Below are 20,462 nucleotides of genomic sequence, written 5' to 3'. Positions count from 1 at the left end.
CATCATCGTTAGGTTGTGTGTGTATATATATAATATATTATATTAACATTTTTTAATTAAATAGAGATTTCGTAGCAAAGTATGTATAAATAGACTATTTTTGCACGCACACCCATCAGTACATACTCACTTCGAACTGCGCTGTATTTCTGAAGGCGAAACAATACTCTGTTGAGCGGTCCGTCCATGAGATCCGTATATCGAATACGATAAGCTATTACCTGAAAGTAGTGGACGTGAGGAATGGTGGTTCCTCGATCCTAAATCTTGGCTCAGTTCGAAGCCCTTTATTTTTACGCCCTATGATAATACTGTTGTATATTCCATCCAAATTTCTCGAGTAGATTCGCGTTAAGCTACACTTAATCGTATTTGATTTGATCATAGAAATGTATCTGTTTAAAATAGACTCGTACTTCCGTAACGGCAGCGTAGATTATTGCATCGCGTGACGACGTATGCGTTCATACGTCGGTATATTCAAAGAACATAGAAGTATTTACATATCACACCGAAGTGCATGACGCACATAAAGATCTAGAATAAATATAGGCCAGCTGTAGGCATTGAAAAATTTTTCTCGACATTTTTAATTTCATTTGTAATGCACATCGTCGCCTCGTGTAAGAGCAAATGGAAGGACATGTTTTATAAAGAGTATCATATCACGCACTGCTGAAAATACCTTAGTCCTCGCTTATAGCTCGATCGTTTAACATTTGATATTTTTTTGTCATAAAAAGTTAGAAAGAGAAGATTTATATCCTAAAGGTATTCAAAATTTATTTTTGATTCTTTTCCTTCTTTTTTTTTCATTTCAAATTTTCGTATGCATTTATTCTCATACGGCCAAATAGGTATAAATTGTTATTCTTCAAACTGAATATTACAAACTGGCCTGATGCACGATTATATTCAGAAGTTGTGTTTCATTTTCATTAATGAGAGCAGAATTGAATTAAAGTGCTGATTCTACGCCTCTCGACGAAGATGTCGATGAACTTAAATCTTCGGACTGTCGAGTGTGCGACGAGTCAAGGGAGGTAACCGAGTCGCTGTCGTTGCTATGAGGACTCGAATAATTGGCTGCTTCCTGTAACCTCATCAACATATTCAGCTGTAACAAAGAGAAATTTTAATTAATTATCATATCACGGGATTCAGGAAGCGTTGAACATAATATTCAATGAACTTAATAAATAAGTAGAACTTTTAATACTGATTTCCATATTGTATCATTCAAGAGTTAAATTTATTAAAAGCGAAGATACTAACTAATGGATCTCCTTCTGTATCGCTATGTGTGCTACCAAGGCTTTTCACACTAGATGCGCCGACTCCGGAAGTGTGTCCAGACGTAACAACATCGTAGCCAACGTCCTCAGGTCGTAAACGAAGAAGAGCATCGCTACCACCGTGTACCGCGTGCGTAGAAATCCAGGGATAACTCGATGTGATAAATTGAGCTGGGTCTTCCCAGGAGGAATCTCCATTTCCATTTCCACTCACGCGTCTACCGTAAAGTGTTAATCCTTCTCTGACTGCTTCTACCAGGTAAGGTACTACAGAGTAGTTCCATAAGTCCGTAAACCATACTTGAGAACCCGTTACTTCCATTGGACAGGACAGAAATAGTCGCGGTCCTAGAAGTTATACGTTTAATTTCATATGTTTATGATGAAGCCTATAGTACTGAATTGAGTATAAATATTGTTAATGATCTTACCTATTGTCACATCGGAACTGCTATGGGTTTCTAGGAACTTGTTGAGATGTAGCCACACCCGGGGCAACCATTCGACAACTGCTGCCATTTCTGCGTTTCTAGTTCCGCCACACTCACGTAACTCGTGTTCCAACAGCTTCCGCCTGAGATAACGTCCTAAGAATCCCTTAACTGGTTCCATGTGATTAGCGCAAAGCACCCACCTGAAAATAAGATACTCGTTGCAGTAAAAAAGAGAAGCGCTAATAAAAATATAAGACAAGTGGGCTGTCTCTCGTTAAAGGGTAAGTTAAATGATAAGATGTACCTAAAATTGTGATGTAATTGAAGATTCGTGGTACTACAAGTGGCCTGACTCATGGTGCCAATAATAGCTGGACAAGATGAATGTCTAGTACCAAGCAGGCCACTAAATAATTCTCCTAAAGATGCGGCGTGTTGCAAGTTCTCGAGGATGATTACCCTTGGTAGTTCGTCAGCTGCGTTTGAATCACATCTTTCAGCGATATGCGCGAGATATTGCCTGAGTTCTTTGCTGGACTTGTGGTCCACATTGAACGTGGCTACCGCCGTGGCATCCTTTGTATCGTTATCGGCATCGACCAACGCATGAGCTAATTTTCCAGCTAAATAACTCTTGCCGGTACCACTGGGTCCGCACAGAATGACTCTACGATGTTCAGTTAGCAGAGATATCAATCGCTGCACAATAGACCGTGGTATGAGAGTATCCACAGCCAACCACGAGTAACCGGAAAGCACCAGATAAATGGTTTTCACGTGGCCGATCAAGTAACCGCAAGGAAGTAACTCTGGATGCTGGGAATCCGTGGTACACCTATATCGGAAGATATTACAAAAACATATGTGTAAGTGTTTCGGGGTATTTTTATAAAATAAAATATTAGTATACACATCGGTAAGAAAAAAATAGTTATTATAATACACATACCTAGAAGCTTCTCCAAGATGATAAGCAGCAACGCATTCGACTCCCAGACCCAAGTTTGTCACAGGATCGACTCTCGAAACGTACTCCTTGAAGCATCGCCTTACAGTAGAATCAAGGGAGTCCCATGTAGTTTTGTTGCTGATGCAAACGCTCGCGATAATACAATGAGGAGGTTCACCGATGCTGCCATCCGACGTGCTTCCAGTTACGAGATTATAGTTGAAATTTTTCTCGCTACCTAGATAAATGGCAACGTTAATCCTTTTCCCATCCGTATCTTGTTCCAAAGTTGGTTCTCCTGTAGTTGAGGTGGTTGATGGGACTACTGGGTGTTCCGGTACATTTAAATCTTCTAACTGGTCTGCCGTCGTACTGGTATCGCCATTTGAAAGCGCAGCAACGGTGGAAGCTACTTCTGTCATGCTGAAACGTCTGTCTGGATCGCTAGGCAGTGACGACTGGGAGGATGTTAAGGATTTTGACGTTACTAATCTCTGCAGACGCTCGTTGTTTTGCTTCAGATTAAGCATTTCGTTCTGTAAAGAAAATTTGATTCTTTCATATCGTACAAGAAAGTTGAAAATCTAAGAATCTTCCCACAAAGTTAAAAATATGTTTACCCTCATCTTGATAACAGTGTCTTTCAACGATTCCAGCTGATGCGCCGATGACAGAGCCTCGAGTCTGATATCTGTTAACACAAGATCCTTTTCCCTGAGCTGTTTCTTCAGTTCCACCACGTCTTCGTCCTCTTTTTTGTACAAGGCCGAACTGCTTTTGCTTCCGGTCAATGGATTCTCCACTTCGGGTGATTTCTGTCCGTTACTTCGAGCACCTTGAGCTCGGGAAGAGTCGTGTTTGGAGGCGCTCGGCAATCTAGGGCTGTTCGGTGCGCTCAGGTCTCCGCTAGCGCTCTCCTTGCAATCTTCGGCGTCGGAAACGGAGCCATGTCTGTTCTTCCGTGATCTCGAGAAAGCTTTTGAAAACGAGCTACGAAGCCAGCCTTTCTTCTTGTGATGGCTGCTGGCCGAACAGGCGCTGCTCAACGAGTTCAACGAAGTGACACTATCCGCGGACAACTGTCTCGCCATCGAAGCACCCTGATGGTTGCTGTTACCAGTGCAGCCTGTCGTCCCAGAATCGGAATCGCCGAGGGTGTGACGGCGACCGTTGTTCGCGGGTGGTCCATTGTTCAAACCAGCTTCCGCGCTTTGTTTGCGAAGCCTTTCGATAGTTTCTCTTAATTCTTGAAGTTCGGAATCCTGAAATTTACAAGTAAATTGTTATCGTAATATTGCTTCTTCTTTTCTCGACCGCAGATCGCAGATTTTATCTGGTGATTTGCAAAGAATGCCGGCACGTTTGTACAAGTTAAGAAAGTTTCGAGTAAATACACGCGTCACGAGTGACTGTGCGATTCGTGATATATTCTCGTTGTCCCGAAAGATTTATGAACACATAGAAACGATATTAGAGAAAGGAACATAAAAAAAAGAAACTTTCCTTTTCTTCCATATAACTGTACGAAGCTGTGATAGTATTACGCATGCAGTTTGTCTTCATATTTTATTTCTAGCTTTCAACAACGTAAATGCAAGTTGTACTACGACGGTAGCTACGCGATTTAATTAATAATTGTATCGCTATCTGCAAAAATATCAAATACTTTTATTTCTTATACCGACGATCATACCAGATCATACTTGGTATCGTAAAATGCATCTTGCACTTGACAGCATAATTAGTCTAATAAAACATCTAAATTTGTATCTATTTCACAACTCGTTACTTAATTTCACTTCGGACTCTAACCTTTGGTTTACAGTAAATTACGAGATTTTCTTCAAACTTCATCGTATATCTCCTAGTAACTACATCGACTTATTTACGCATTCGTTAGTAAAGCATGGAAATTTCTCAGATGATAGAACAAACAGAGTAGTTTTATTTTCCGTAGAAGTCGCTTCCGTGAAAGGGGCAAGGCTCTCGGCTGTGACAGCAGGCACAGTTATCCGAATGACTGACCACGGAGTCGCTGCTCCACGATTCAGCCATGCTGAACAATTGTTTTGTGGATTTTGAGCTCGATTCTTTCCTAAGTTTGCCTGGCTTATTTCCTTGGGAGGTCGACGATTTTTTTCTCAGTTTACCGCCGGTTGTCGATTTACGGCCGGATGTGCGTATCGTGGTCGGACTTGAATTCGTTGGGGTACCAGAGTCCCTCGGAGTATCCGGATGAAATTTTGGTCGCGTTTTTGTCCTGTTCGAAATATTTTTCAGTCCTCGTTCCAGTTTCGCGTGTAAAATACTCAGCGTTTCTAACGTAGCGGTTCGTTGAGCCTTTTGTTCTTGTTTTAAATCCGGTAGCTTCTTCGACGTTTTTACGTCCACATTTCGATGACGCTTAACGTCTTTCTTGAGTTTGCTATCGTCGTTCGATCTTTTTCGAGAGGACTTGGGGCTGGATAGGCGAGCAGGGCCTTTAAACGAGGTCGAGTTTGATTTAAAGCTGTCGGAATCTGGGACTCGAAGACCGAGAGCCTTTGCGTCTTCTGCAGGGATGGGAATCATGGTGAGACCGTTTAATAGCTTAACCTTATTATCAGGGTAGGCGGATAATAATTGCATGATTTTCAAGTCACCTGGGCGATTTAATCTTTGATTTGGAGGAGATTTTGGAAACTGCGAGCGATTAATCGTTCGGTCGAGGTTTCGATTTGCGTGCATCTTAAAAATTTGAAATAAGATGCCAGGTTTTCGAGAAATCGTAACTACGAAGGTTAGTTTATAAATAGGGGAAAGGTACAGGGAAATGATCGGTCATTTCTGTCGTATGTGATTCATGGCATCTTTATGTATATGGAAAATTAATGGTTCAAGGTGGAAATGTTCATCCTTTTAAATTTCGTGCTATCGTTGCACCGTTAGAGACTTCATATTTGAACAGCGATCCTTTACGATGAAACTTCTATTTGAAGTACAAATTTAGTCGATGGAATTCGATGTGATATTGTTTTTATATCGGTGATTTTATATGTTCGTTTAGAAAGTATTGAAAACTATTAGGTTGGTAATAGAGCACTTACTTTCTTTTCCGCCGTTGCAGTAAGTTGTTGTAAACGTTGTGTCATATTGGACAAAGATTGCTCGAACGCGGACACTACATGAGCCTGTAACAGAAAAATTCACAGGGTAATGAGAAACAACGAACGTTACTCGTAATAATGATTATAAATCGTATTGAATAAAATTGAGCGTACTTAAAAAATAACGATCACAGATAAAATAATATTCGTCTCGTTTATCTTCTATCCTAAAACGTTTGAAGAGATCAGCGAAATAATCAGACAAGAGCATCCTATGAATCTTCTACGTCCTAATAATTTTATCAGGAAGCTTTTGAAACAGAACATGGAACTCGGATAACGAGTCGAGTGTTGCAGCCAGGCAGTTATTTCCCACCTATCGATCTCGGTCATCTAATTTTCCTTCCTGTGCTCAATAGCGAGACGATAATTCATATTTTTTTTTTACTTCCGTCGAGTGGCCATGCGTAGCAAGTAGCCACAATAAAAACTGATTTTCATAAAGATAGAAAACGACGAAAATTCTACGCTTGCTGTAAAATGACCCTCTCGGCTGTAAATATGTCTGGATACGAAGAAGGTTTCTGATTTCTTTAGCCCTCGTGTTTCGATAAGGGTTCGTAGTTTCGAAAGAATGGCTTGGACATAATTTAACCTTTTTCATTTGCCTCGACATAATTATTTGATTCGTGCAATTTTTTTATCAACTGGATATATACAAAAAGTAATTTAGATTATGCTATCGCTTTGAAAGCAATTAGGTTTCTTTTTATCTATGACACAGAGAAACGTCATATCCTATCACGATTTCCTTCCCGCAGTTATTTATTCCAGTCTATCAAGTACCCTTGGTAAAGTAACATGGTCGGATGAGCGTCCAACTTCGTATCCAAGACGTAGGCGAGCTGACCCACAATGCGACCTACACGTTGCTCTTTCAATTTTTCTGGACGCTTTTCGTAAGAAGAATGGGAATAATAACGAAGGAAAGAAAATACACGGGGAAGGAGAAAATTCCATGTATTCAGTGTCTGAATAAACAAACATCAGAACACGGTCATCTTCTACTCCACGGGGTGCACTTATTGTGGTCACCAACTGTTTCATACTTATTTATTTGAGACGATAAATAATCGGTTGAAAGATCGCACGTGTCTATAGAAATACAGATACAACTACAAAATGTAAATTTGTTATTTTACAAACTTATTTCGAAACCTAAATGACTTTGATATTTTCATAAGTATCTTTGTTCCAAGTATTGCGAGTATTACAAATAATAAGTGTTAGAGATATTACGAGTTAATTCATTGGAGGACGACATAAGATAAAACGTGAAATTCGAAATATTGTAAATGTGATTCTCACAATGTAACCGAGAATTTCGACGAGAAACTACGAAGAGGAGACGAGAAGAAAGAAGGGTAAAGGACGCGTGGATGAGCAACATTTCTACGCGTAATACCAGAGAAATTATTCCGCCTGTAAAGCGGCAACACGGTAATTTTCTCGGACCTATCCCAGGACTTCTTCATTGTCGTAGCTTTTCGCTTTGTAACGTAGGATACGGAATGAGCTTTCGCGCTTGCAACGATGATTGCAGGTTGTCAGACACGCGATGTTCCCTCTTTTGTCGGAATGTCAACCTCCACTCGTATTGTTAATATTGTTCGAGTCAATGTCCAAGGTTCAGTGATTTTAAACAGTGATATCATACCGCAATTATTTATTTCTACGAACAAGCATTTCTTTATCCGATAGTCTGTGATTTATCAAAGACTTAAACTTGAAAATTTCGAATTCAAGATCTTCCACAGTATATATATATAGCTCAGAATAAGTATAGTTGTTCGGATCAAAACTGCTTCCACTGCCGTCAGTGAAGTAAGCGTTTGCTACACAAGAACGGAAATCTCGAACGAGTTGAAGCTACTAAGAAGACCAGTAAATCCCTCGAAAGATCTTGGACGAGCATAAGTATGCGATGCGCTCCCACGCGTGACTCTAACGCGATCGCTATACTGCTTCACCTACCGCCGAATGTGTCAACCGTATCCGTAGAAATATATTTCTTTATCGTATCAGACGTATACGATATGCACGTAAGTGCAGTCCACCTACATGTCGGCTTTGCACCTTCCTCGAACATTCTGTCGAAGCGCACCTCGAACGGTTTCTTTGGGCTTCGTCGCTAAATAAATAAACGATCTTATATTGCTCGCGTCGCGTCCTGTAATACACCTTGAATACAATCGTAAATAACGTTATTATCTGTATTTTATTAATTCCCCTTAGCGTTCTATAATTTATACAGGAAGATACTTAGCAATTTAAAAGAATTGAAACATATTAAATCGAAGATGTTAATTAAGATGTTATACGAGTTCGTTTCAAAGTGAGTTCGAAATTCCGATCGTAAATCTTCATATAAGATAGGGAGGAACTTTTATTTTTCTATCATGATATACCACATAATAATGCGCCAATTAAGACGTAAATCTCAATTAACGAAGATGGTAAATATAAGAATGAAGCTAGCAATTAATCCTCCAGGAAGAAGATAATTTATAACCTTCGTGCGAATTTAATTCATAAATATTCACGCGTAGAGGTAGATATTCTACGTTTAAATATTGGTCGGATTGAACGCGATACGGCTACTCTGTTTGTCATAGATGTGTCAAACTTGAGTTTTAAATCTCGTATCTAGAAACGCAGAACAGGGACGTTGGATCGGCTAGCATCTATATTAGCATGGCGTGTCAACCTCGTCGAAGATTAGTTCGTTTTGATTTCCAGGCTTAATGACCAGAGTAAAGTAACAAGTGTACCCAGTGATAACATCGTTCTTTAATTTCCTTTTCTCGCGATCGTTCAAACTCCTACGTTTAATAAACGACCCACGGACGATCGTCGATTCTGATGCATGCGACGCCTACACGTTTCAACTTATCTGCCACAGATAACTGCCATGGTCGGGCTCGATCGATTTGGAAAGTGTCACGTTGTTGTTGTTGTTGTTCTTCTTCTTCTTCCACCGAGCTGATCTTACAAATACTTACGAAAATCTCTGTATGTTATTTAACTCGTTATTAACATATCGACTATCACACAAATTCTGTATATTTTTCCCTGGGAGCAACAGATTCAGATATACTACGCTGTGATATCAAATTTTTGCAAAATATTATGTTGTACTTGCGCGCTTCTCCTGACAATTTTTTTGTCGAAACTTACCTTATCTTAAGGACCAAAGTTAACGCGAAACATTTTATATTTGTAATCTCTCTTTAGTCAATTTGTATCATTGAATTTTACTCGATTTAAATCGCAATTGCGGAAGGGAATTTCAGGAATTTGCACGATATTTTGTTCGTCTGTGAAGATATTGTTTTATAAAATTTGAAGGAATTGAGACACATAGTTCATAATGTCACGATGAATTTTCTCCAATTATAGACATTCGTTTTGTATCTCCGATTTGCGTAGTCGGACTTTTGTAACGTAGCTGTTATTGCGATATACTTATGGGACATTTGCAGGAAAGCTTTTACGCATTATTATTGCTCGGTCCTTAATTTAAAGAGATACATAACTACAGATTGCACGCTTTGAAGTACTTTTTGTAAGCGACAGTAGAAATAGGTAAAAACTCTCGAGCAAATGGATACTCAAACAAGAGATGTGTGCTTCGTATAATAAAATTCACTTTGCCCACGTCTCAGGAAGAAAAAAACGAGTGCACGTTTTCTGACATCTGTAGAACATAGAGCGTCTGTAGAGTGCCTATCTAAAAAAAAAAAAAAAGAAAAAAAAATAGTAATCTATCGGCCTCGAAATGCTGATCGCACTTGCCTTAGTTTCCCACTGTCTCGTCTTCCTTGATATAATACACCCTGCGAAAGATCTAGTCGTAGATCATCTTTCACCGTTCTCTTTTGCGGTTTCATTTCGACTTGCTCCTACCCACGACGAATATGCCGCTCTTAATTGTACCAAATCAGCGTCCAATATTAATCTGCATCTATCGCGTAGGATTCTTCGATAAGCTTGTACGCTTTCCTCATAAGAGATGCTCCGTAATGGGGAAAAAAGCTAAAGTTGTGTCGAGAAACCAGTCGTGATACCGCTATCGACCACGCTTTCGAAACGAAAATTCTCTAGTGGATGATACTGTTCTATCTTTATCTCTGCTCCAGGGATGATATTTTCAAGCTATCAAATACTATATACATTAAACGCGTGGCTTGAAAATTCTCCGATATAGATATTAGAATATTCGTTTAATTGGAACAGATTATTCCTTGCTGCGATCTAATTTTACTTCAATTGTGAGATTTTTTTTCATTTGCCGAGTCTAATAATGCATACTTTTCAAGGTGTGGGTTCACGCATATAATTCTCCGTGGTATTTCATATAAGACGATTCGCATAAATCATCGTAGAGGAACAGGTTACTCTTCGCCTCGATTCGTGAATCTATTTTGACCAAAACGTAAACTTACAAGTTTTACTTTAGTCGCGAGATTTCTTTTTCATTCGTCGAGCGTAGCGATATGCATTTTTTGAATTCGAATTCCTTATAATTTTCCATAAAGTATTTCGCATAAAACGATTTGCGTGAATCATCGTAGAGAAGGATTTTCATTTCTAATAATAGCTTGGTAGGTGGCATCGAGGAAATTCTAATACGACGAAAAGCAGCGATTAAGCTGCTTTCATCCTTTCGTCGTTTTAGCCTTACCATGAATTAAACGTTGTTCTCTACAAACGCAACACAACGGAGCCGCGTGCAGAGGGTGCAGCGATGTTTCGCGCAATTCTCCGCTAATTGCACGCAAATACATGACTCACATGGAAGCGCGTTGTACGTAATTCGTAACTAGACGCGAATCATTGATATTCGAGACACGTACCCTCTACGATGCAGCATCGTTATTAACCGTGACGATACTCGACCGACGATTTCCATTGAAAACGAAAGCTATAAATACGCTTGAAATCAGTAGAATTTCCCTTTCGATCTATCTCTATTTGTGATCCATAAAACACTCGCTAAATATCTGCGCTTTTCGTTGAAAATTATATTCCAAGGACACATTTATGTGAAAACACAGTCCATCATAGATTTAATTATAGTATTGATAAGATTATGCTCGTAAAACTAATTATACGGTTGCCACATACAGGATGTTTGTAAGATCCAGTTGTACGTTTTGCAAGAAATCTAAAAGATAGAAAATTAATAAGATACTATTGCGATAAGACCGATATTAATGGATAAATGTTCTTCTTGCGGCAAATGATAGTAGGAAATGACTTAATTGTTGATCTTGAAACCCGTGTTTCTGTACTTTCTAACTTTGTGAAATTCTAGATACTTCAATGTTTCAACTTAATGTTTCATAAAGCTGATTCTAGTTCAGTAGTTTATCCCGAACGAATATGTTGAAACTAACGAAGAAATTACAGATAAATGTGCGAATAAACTCCTTGATGTATGTTACTCTATTCGTTACTTATCGATATTATGAAAGATTGCAGTTGTATAATTTTAATTTGTCGAAGAGTCGAAAATATACCACCACAACATCCCTCTCTGTCTCGATAAAATCAAGATGTGTATAAACGACTCTGTGAATTTCAGGTTTCTTTTCAATTAATCATAAACTATGAAAGTAAAACCGGTACTTACGCATATATTATATACGTTAAGAACGTAATTCAAAATCCTCGCGTCATACGTAAGCGTGTACGCACTTAGGTATTTAAAAATTCTTGAATAGTTTAAACTTGACATTTGGTAGTTTAAACTTTCTTCGTTCGATACGATCGAAAGAAGAAAAGTTTCAGTTTACCTCGTGTATCGGGTTTGACGAGGGATCGAGCGAGTTGAAACGAAGCTAGTGACTAAAAACTGGACCGGAAGCTGCTGTGGCAAAAACGTACGTGCCGACGATGCGCGTAAAATGCATCGTTCTGCACAGTGACGTGCCTTGTTTCCCTTAAAAGAATTGCGTTGATGTTGTACCCAGAGTTTCTGTATTTCTGAAGAGGAATTTACAGGCATGAATATTAAAATCTACCTTTTAATCCATCTTGCCTACGAGAAAAACATTTCACTGGAATATAAATACCCTTTTCTCTATGCACGCACGTAGAACTTAGAATCGCTAAGTATTTTTTAATAAAACGAAGTATTTACATTTTCACGCGATGTCTATGCGTATACTATACCATAACTCTTTGCATTGCTAACATTATTTTAAATTGACTGTCCATGTTTATACACTGCCGATCATAGGAATTACAGCACTTGATAATATTTAGAAAGATGAGATTTAGAAATCTACTTATTTTGTGACAAGTCTGTAATCTTATTCACGTTATACACGTTATATAATGCAAAATACTAAACGAAGTAAAATTGATTAAATTTTTTCAATTAATGTAGGTAGCACTTACGATCAGCGTATACAGTCGTTTAACGTTTGCGAATTTTATTTATTATCATTTCGAAACGATGATAAATCCATTAAAAAATTATTTACCAAGTAAGACTAGACGATACAGATGGTGTTAATATGGCGAATGTCGAAAATATCGTAGACAGCGAAATTGAAATCCGAGGAGCACGTACTCGATACAATGGTTCTCGTGGTTAATATAGTTTTTGGGTCGCGAAATGTGGTTTCTATTGATGTAGGAAATATCGAAGGATGCAGGTAACGAAGTTTCACGTATGAACACGCGCGGAGTTTCACGTGTCATAAATCTGTGTCGTGATTATCCGCGCGAGTTCGCTTTTAGCGAATACAGTGACTCGTTATTTCCATAAGGAATATATCTAGTGGATTATTAGATAACGAACCGAAGAGAAAATCTATGCAAGAAAAATGGAAATATCTTCGATTCGAGACAGGAACTGGCAGAAGGTACAGAAAAAAAGTTAAAGTGGTAAAAGGAATTTTCTACAACTTTATAGATCGTCAAAGATAATTTCCATTGGTTAATCCAATATAAATTACATAGAGTTACAAAAAACGTAGAAAGTATGGTTACGTCTTTTTTTTCATGCCAATCTACTTTCTTAACTTTTCTTATTATATTTCTTATTCTTCGTATTTTCGTTCCACAATCTTATTCCTAGTCGAGCTCTTAACTGGTCTTAATTTTCCTTCCTCATTTTAAGTCAGTTGGTTGGAGATTGGCAGTTCTATTTGTGATTTTCAGTGAAAAATCTTCGAATTTCTAATACAAGCTTCCGTGCAATATCGGTTGAAAAACGATAACAGAGAAACATTGAACGGGTCGTAAGTTTCCATTCCATACGAATGTCTCATGGGGCATACGAAACCAGATAGCACGAGATGTGAACATGGCATAATCTTCGAAGCGTTACGACCCAAGCTAACTGGGCTAACAGTTCCCAGGCTGCAGAAGAACGATTCCCCATCACGAAATAGTATACCCCAGTGCATGTAAGTGCACACAGCAATGAGTATTGGCACATGTGTAAGACCTAGCTCAAGATACGATAACTTCTCCATTGGGTTCTTTACGCGAATCTTTGAACCATAACTACGTACGCTACCGCTGAAAGGAATGAAAGGAATACTTGCTTCTTTTTGGTAAAATGCAATTTAGTTACAGGATTCAGCTACTTTAGTAATATTAGTTGCATATTACGATAAAAAAATGATATTTAGAAATGTCAAACATTATGGAATAATTTTTTTATTTGGAAACACTTTGTTATCGTCAGTTGATTTGATTCCCAAGCTATAAATAACACAGAGCAGATTCTTCAAAATTGATAGACAGGCTATCATCATTGTTCCAGTTAATACTTCGACGAACCGTTTATTTTAATGTACCGTTGAGAACGTTCCAATTAAATAATTTCAATTTCGTATGACGTCTGAGTCTTTTGGTTTCGCGAGAAAATAGATCTTTTAAATAAATAAACAGACCTTCCGATAATTAATTTGTTACGAATTCATATATCTTACTAACATTTATGTCTTGTTAGTATACAAATCAGACCAAAATGTGTACATACTTACGAGCTATAATTGATGCAAACTAGACATTTCTTTTCTTTCTTCCATTTTACTACCACCTACCATTTTTACCTGATTTCGTTTGCAATAGGGCGCAGAAAGTTTTTTCTTTCGTGTAAAAAGCTGCGCGAATTCCCGAACACTTCCAACGTTGAAAATAAGATTTCCTCTTTCTCTCATGATAAAAAAAAAGCCTGATAATTTTAGAATTTATCCAATAGAATGCATTAAGCGATCATTTCTACATTCCATTAACCTGCAGGTATTATATCTAATCCTCTTACAAGCTTTTCGCGATTCTACCGCAACTTTCTCCGGGCGTGCTAACGCGCCACGTTGAACCTCTAATAGACTAATGCATCTGCGAGATTGCATCTCTGTAGGTCCAACGTGCAATTAAACGATAGATTCGATCAAGTTCTGCCAGAAGTTTAACACGTAACACCGTTTTCGAAGATGCTTGCGTGAAAGCCAACCGGCACGGTACTCATCACTCGGTTAATTGAATTTCCATCTTAGTTAGGGTTTCGTACGATTTCACGGGACACCGACTTAATAAGATCAGGGCCGTTCGAGCTTCTCTATTCGATACATTCGACACAGTACGCCTCGTGAGTGAACCTTTAGCCTTTTATCTCTGAAGATGTTACAGTTACATTACACCGAAGTACTATTTCAGCTTTGTAATTTTTGATCAAGTCAAAGTTGTTCAGATGTCCGAACGAGGTTGTTGTAAAATGTGCCAGACTTTTTAATTATGCATTTTAGAGTGATTTTTTGTTGTTTCCTTAGTCCAATCACAGTTAACTTAATAATCATAGGGATATGATGCAAATATGAATTATCTTCTCTTGTCGCAAACCAATGCTTGCTATTCGTCTGTACGTCAATCAGAAAGTAGGTAAAATGTGAAATGGACCTCGATAATCAGAGCTTCGACCATTATTCGCATGAATATGAGCGCGTTTAGGGATTGCGTAAAATTTTGGCACACATAAGACTAGCAATTAGTCACAATCAACTATGGTTAGTGCTTGTATACTTGCAAAAATATGTTGGAAGCACTAAATCGTACAAAGTTTACAGTACTAGTATCGTATAAAGGGAATGATGTGGATATTTTAATAAGTAATATGTTCGAGTTTTATATGTATACGTGAGAAGCGTTTGGAACAGATATGAGAATACCCGATGGGTCAGATTATAAGAAAATCCGAGTGCTTGAGATTGGCTCGTGTACGAAGAATGAACGATAACACAAGGTTACAGGTGGACGTGACTATGAGATCTCAAAGAATGTCTCCGTATATCAAATTGAATTAATATATAGTAGATATACAGTGGCTACAATAAATAATTGTACATCGTTATGTCTATTATAACATTTATAGGTCCAAGTATATTAAACTTCGTATCATTTAGTAGTATTTCCCTGGTTGGACCTATGGGGTCCAACTATGGGGAACAGCGAGTAATTCCAACATAGAAATTCTTCAACGATTTCAATCAAAAATACTAAGATCCTTAATAGATGCACTTTTGTATGTTACCAAACCTGTTTTGTTTTTCTTTTTTTTGTTTTTGCCAAACAAAGGCTAAAAGTTATGTTTGGTATATAACATGAGAATTAAAAACCACCAGAGTTACTCAATTACTTGACACGACGGATCAGATCTGCAGGCTAAAAAGAATGACATTATCCTCTAGATCTAAACATTAGATTCAGCTAGAATCAAACATACGATAATCACTTATTATTCACGTTATAGTACCACGAGAATAATTTACTTACAATTCTCAATGAGAAGTGATCGTAAACTACTTTCAAATAAAAAAAAAAAAAGAAAAATTAGTAGTACTTTCATACGATTAAAATAAATAGATACTATGAAAATGAAACGTAAATTCTGATTAAAAATCCGCTTCGTTGCAAATGCTATTTGTAGCCACGTTATATAATATTAAGACGGGAACCTCACCCTGGAAAAAGAGAAGTTTTCTGCGCCACTGAACATCACTTATACACAATATCGGGCCAAAACGTTTAAGTGAACCATGAAACGATAAATCCTCGTCTTGCGGGGGAGTTGAGGACATTTACAACAGAGCACGGTGTCCAACGTGTCCTAAACGAGTGAAGTGGCTTACCACAAATCCCAGCGACAGTTTTATATGTTTTCGGCTTTCCCTGGCCCCACGTGCTGTTGAATATTTTGACCCATGGGTCAGTGGGAAAACATAGGTTCCAGATCCTTAACATTAGACCTTCCTATACCTACATAATCATGACTTATTCACGAGGTGCTTTTCTAATCATTGAACGAAGAAAACTACCTAGGAAATCTATACAACAAATGATATCATAAATAGCATGGAACGTTTTCCTAGTTTCTCCTTTCGTAGTTCCTTAGGAGGGTTCGATATTTAGGACGAAAACTAGTCCAATTTTCCTCTTACGAATAAAAATACGGTTAGAAAGGATTCTGTTTGGTCGAACCAAAATTTAATTGCATGATTCGCGCATAAATGTCAAGTCTCTAGTATTGATTATTGGAATGCCCAATTAATTCGTTGATATTGATTCTAACGATGCACACACTTTTTAAAGAGTCGCTCAAAGTGATTAAAATAATTAGGAAGTTTCTAATTAAAAGATGGAATGCGAAAGAACGTATCTCGCCCGTATTTGTGGAAATAAGAAAAAAAGAAAGAAATAGTAGTAGTTGAAAAAATGGACGAAAGGTCGTTTCTCGGTGAAGCAGTTGAAGTAGTCAAGAGAATGCACTCTATGCCAGAGTTACAAGTGGAAGCAAAGAGGTTTCGAGTGTACGCGGGTAATTGAATAGGTTGTTTTAGCAAGAGTTCTTTACTGGAGCCCATTTTCGCTGTGCTCGTTCTACTAGAATATTTATTTACACCCTACTATACACTATAATTATTATGTACTTAACCGATAACATTTTATTCTACATCTACCGTAGTCAACTTTAATAAGATAAATTCCAAAAGAGCTATGTGCAAGGACCATGTGTTTCCTTCGTGCAGCTGTTACACATTGGAATTACCATATATATGGTACGTTACAAAGTTATTTAATAACTTACTTTTCTCTCGTAGACTCCAAGTAATTTATGCCCGAACTGTAAAACTTGTTCGTGTATCCACGCATGATTTAACGCTAAAGCTACCGAGCTAAATGGATTCTACATAATACATAGTATTTAAAGAAGCATAACATCAACAACAATCAATGATGTAATAATGTTTCTATCTCAATATAGCTAAACATTAATATTACCAAAAGACACTTATATATTAAAAGGAATTGTAAAGATGAAAAGTCTGATTCCTGTCATTTTGTCTGCTTCGGTAATTCTAGCGTTAAATGACAATGATTGCCGAAGAGTTAAATAACATTATTACAAACTGTCCATAGCGAATACACGTGTTATACGCGTCAGCTGTCGGTTTGTCCATTCGACGGCCGTAAATGGAAGAACAATGGTGGAAAAGTTCCAAGAACAGAACATTTTACCGACGATTTGCTGTGAAAAGCGCGTACGTGTTATCGATTACGTAAACTAACGTCTCTAAGGATATTAATTATATCTGATGGTTGACGAAACGCTACATGTAGTTGAATAAATACGTTCCAAACGATAAGCAGTATTTTAAACTTATCTTTAATAAAAAATCCGACCAATCGTAGCACTGAGAAACTAAAATATTTGACCGTGAGATAAAAATACTGAGAACATCTGCAAATGCACAGGCGTATTATTGGTTGAAGATCGATTATCGGTAGGTGAACTGGAACTAGGGAGTCGAATGTTTCTTTAGGACAACTACCTGCTGCAGATATATGGAATTTCTTTTCCAGGGAAAAATTCTAGAAGGGTCTGCTACCGGGTAAGGCTAAGGTTCTGCGAGACGTTGATTTACTGCCTCGATGTTGGTCAAGAGGATATCCAAATAGTTTTGGGGACAAATAACAATCTCTCGAACGTAGTTCTACAAACGAAAGTCACGTTTCAAAAGGAACAGCCGTGACGTGAATTTCGACCGCTACATTTTTGTCGCAATAGTTAACAGATGTATTATGAAAATTTTCTGTTTTATCCTCAATATATAACGTTCCCTTTTCTTTGGCATCTTTTCAAGCACGCGGTTTACCACTTCGCTATTTACTATTTTAGTACCTACGTTTAATATTTATCTGTAAGTTGATTAGTCGTTTTTAGAATAAAATTAATATCGCGTCTATTTCGTTTTCTTTATGATTGTTTTAATATCGAGACGAGATTGGTACTTGAAGAAATGCAATTTTACGTAACTAATCGTTCCTGCACAAAAAAAAAAAAAAAAACTCTTTATCAGAAACTACCAGAGTGCTTAGAGATTTTTTATCCTAGAAAGATAAGAGAATATTCAGGTTGTCGCCCGTAATAAATGTGTCCCAGAATTATTTTATATTTTCGAATACGTCTAGAACGGTAAAGAAACGAAGCTTGAATGCGAACGATTCAATTTTCCTGCGGAGTGTGAAAAAATATGTTTGTCTAACGAAGAGTTAATAATCGTAATGACAAAAGCAAACGACGTCGATTTTGGATAACGGTGTGCACGATCTTTTTTCAGGAACAAAGAGTAGGAAATTGAGTTTCACAGAAATGTTATATTAATGCGACGCACGAGAGGAGCGTGATCCGAAACAGGATCGAGTTTAAAGAGGATACAGAAGAGGCTCGGAATACGAGCATATAATTATTCAATCGGGACCACGAGTGGCATTGTCAACCTACGCTTTGTTACACATCGTCTTTCTAATGGTTCAATGGTATGCGCTCGGTTTAATTTCGTTTGACGGCTCCACCCGTGACGTCTTATTATCGAATTTATTATTCGAGTACCTCCACCTACCCGCAGCAGTTTAAGCAGTGACATAAGGCGAAATAAATCACGTAGATCGCCTTGACGACCGAGAGTACCCGCGTTCGAATTTACTCATTTCCTTTTCCTTCGAAACACCAGTGACTTAAACCTATTTCTTTTACCGTTAAAAATTTGCCAGCTATGATCGTGCAAGTCTGCTAATCGCAGGTAAATGATTGAAATATACAGATTCACGTTCTCTTCAGACGAAGCGATTAAATTATCTATTATTATATCGATGCATATGAAACGTCATCTCTCCGATATTTGAATTTGATGGGCTAATAATAAAATTTGGTCGTATCATCGAAAACAGAAGATTTACCTTATTACGAAGCGAATTAAGTTAATTAAATTATCGATTTTTATTTCGTGTCATGCGTTAAGTCGTATTTAATTGGCCTTTAGTACAAGCTACGATCTTTAAAATAAACGAAGACTGACGATACCTTAACCATGAATTAATTTTCTTTCTTTTTTAATCGCAAGTGATTTCGAAGTGGCATGATTCGCTCGTTATATCTAATAAATATATAATACGAATTATTGTATCGTAAACCCGCTTTAATTACAATCAGATTGAAGTCGCAATTAAAATGATTCGCAACTATCGCACACTTTTCTATTCGCAGTATCATTAATGACGACTTAAGAAGACACAATAGCGTTAGTCCTTAAGAATCGAGTTGATATGTGTGATTTATCAAGAGCCATCTTATAATTAGCAACGCTGAAGGCCTATTCTGACGCGTGAAAGGCGCTAAGACCAATGAACCCGATCGAATAGACATAAGTGGTAGCGCGTAAGTCGAATGATTGCGATAGACCACCCCATACTATGCATCAATGAAAAAAATATTAAAAAACTTCTTGTTAATAGGTACGCGTCTTCCTCAACTCGATGTTAAGACTTTTTTTTAAAACATAAAAGATCTTGTGACTAATCCTTTCTAAGATTTTAAATCGACATTGGCTTGTACCGATAATTAAAAACTTACTCTGATGACCATAATTACTCGTATTAGAGCACCTATTCGTCGTTCATTTATTGCAAAACTCTAATAAATTTTATTTCGTAAGACACATATGATTTAACAGATTTGTAATAAACCAATGAAAAAATAAAAGCAATGGAAAGCGTACGATCTCAACTAACATTACACGAAGTAATCAAATATTTATGGCCGGCGCTATGATACCATCGATATTGGTTATACCGATCGTAAGAAGTCTAAATAGACGAGTACATCTTATTTGATCTATTTATTAATCAACGAAACGTTTTTTCTATCAACCGTTGATGCCGGACGCAACCGGACGAAATTTTCCTTTGCGTTACCTGCAATGACGGGCAACTTCGATGCCTGTACTTCCTAGTTGCTAGTTCCCACCAAGGAATGATGTTCTCGGTGCTTCTCGGTTTAACTGGATCGCTGACTGCGTGCTCGTAAAGCGGCTCGAGGATCGGCACGTTACCGGACAAACGTCTAAGAGGATCGTTAGATGCCTGATCTTTCGAGAGATTTCCTCTTCTAGGCAAAGTGGCGAATCCGCTGTGCCGGCAATTATCGTCGTTATCTTTGTCCTCTGGTTCTTCCGATTCCAAGGAATTGTGCCTGGTTCTACCGTAGGAAGATCTCAGGAAATGATCTTGCCTCTGGAAGCTGCGACTGGTTCTGTCTATTTGGCCGTGTAGTATGAGG

At 37.8% G+C, this 20,462-nt stretch overlaps 2 protein-coding genes across 7 annotated transcripts in view; both read right to left on the bottom strand.

The window, feature by feature from the left end:
• Positions 1-563: 563 nt before the first annotated feature.
• Sick (sickie) overlaps positions 564-20,462 on the bottom strand; it is a 191,133-nt gene continuing 171,234 nt past the window's right edge. For all 6 annotated transcript variants that reach the window (XM_071999844.1, XM_071999841.1, XM_071999842.1 and 3 more), the window contains 7 exons: positions 5,765-5,848; positions 3,299-3,940; positions 2,679-3,214; positions 2,034-2,564; positions 1,727-1,929; positions 1,276-1,643; positions 564-1,117 (listed from right to left, as the gene is read on the bottom strand). In XM_071999844.1, the coding sequence (XP_071855945.1) occupies positions 959-1,117; positions 1,276-1,643; positions 1,727-1,929; positions 2,034-2,564; positions 2,679-3,214; positions 3,299-3,940; positions 5,765-5,848 (2,523 nt within the window). In that variant the 3' untranslated portion in view covers positions 564-958. The remainder of the gene's footprint in view (positions 1,118-1,275; positions 1,644-1,726; positions 1,930-2,033; positions 2,565-2,678; positions 3,215-3,298; positions 3,941-5,764; positions 5,849-20,462) is intronic.
• Positions 4,493-5,749, bottom strand: LOC139985439 (uncharacterized). Its single transcript, XM_071999870.1, has one exon. The coding sequence runs from the start codon at positions 5,403-5,405 to the stop codon at positions 4,623-4,625; it is 783 nt and encodes a 260-aa protein (XP_071855971.1). The 5' UTR covers positions 5,406-5,749; the 3' UTR covers positions 4,493-4,622.

This window comes from Bombus fervidus, chromosome 3 (assembly GCF_041682495.2).
Source record: "Bombus fervidus isolate BK054 chromosome 3, iyBomFerv1, whole genome shotgun sequence".
In the NCBI taxonomy this organism is placed as follows: Eukaryota; Metazoa; Arthropoda; class Insecta; order Hymenoptera; family Apidae; genus Bombus; species Bombus fervidus.
This window is presented reverse-complemented; position numbering and strand designations above follow the sequence as displayed.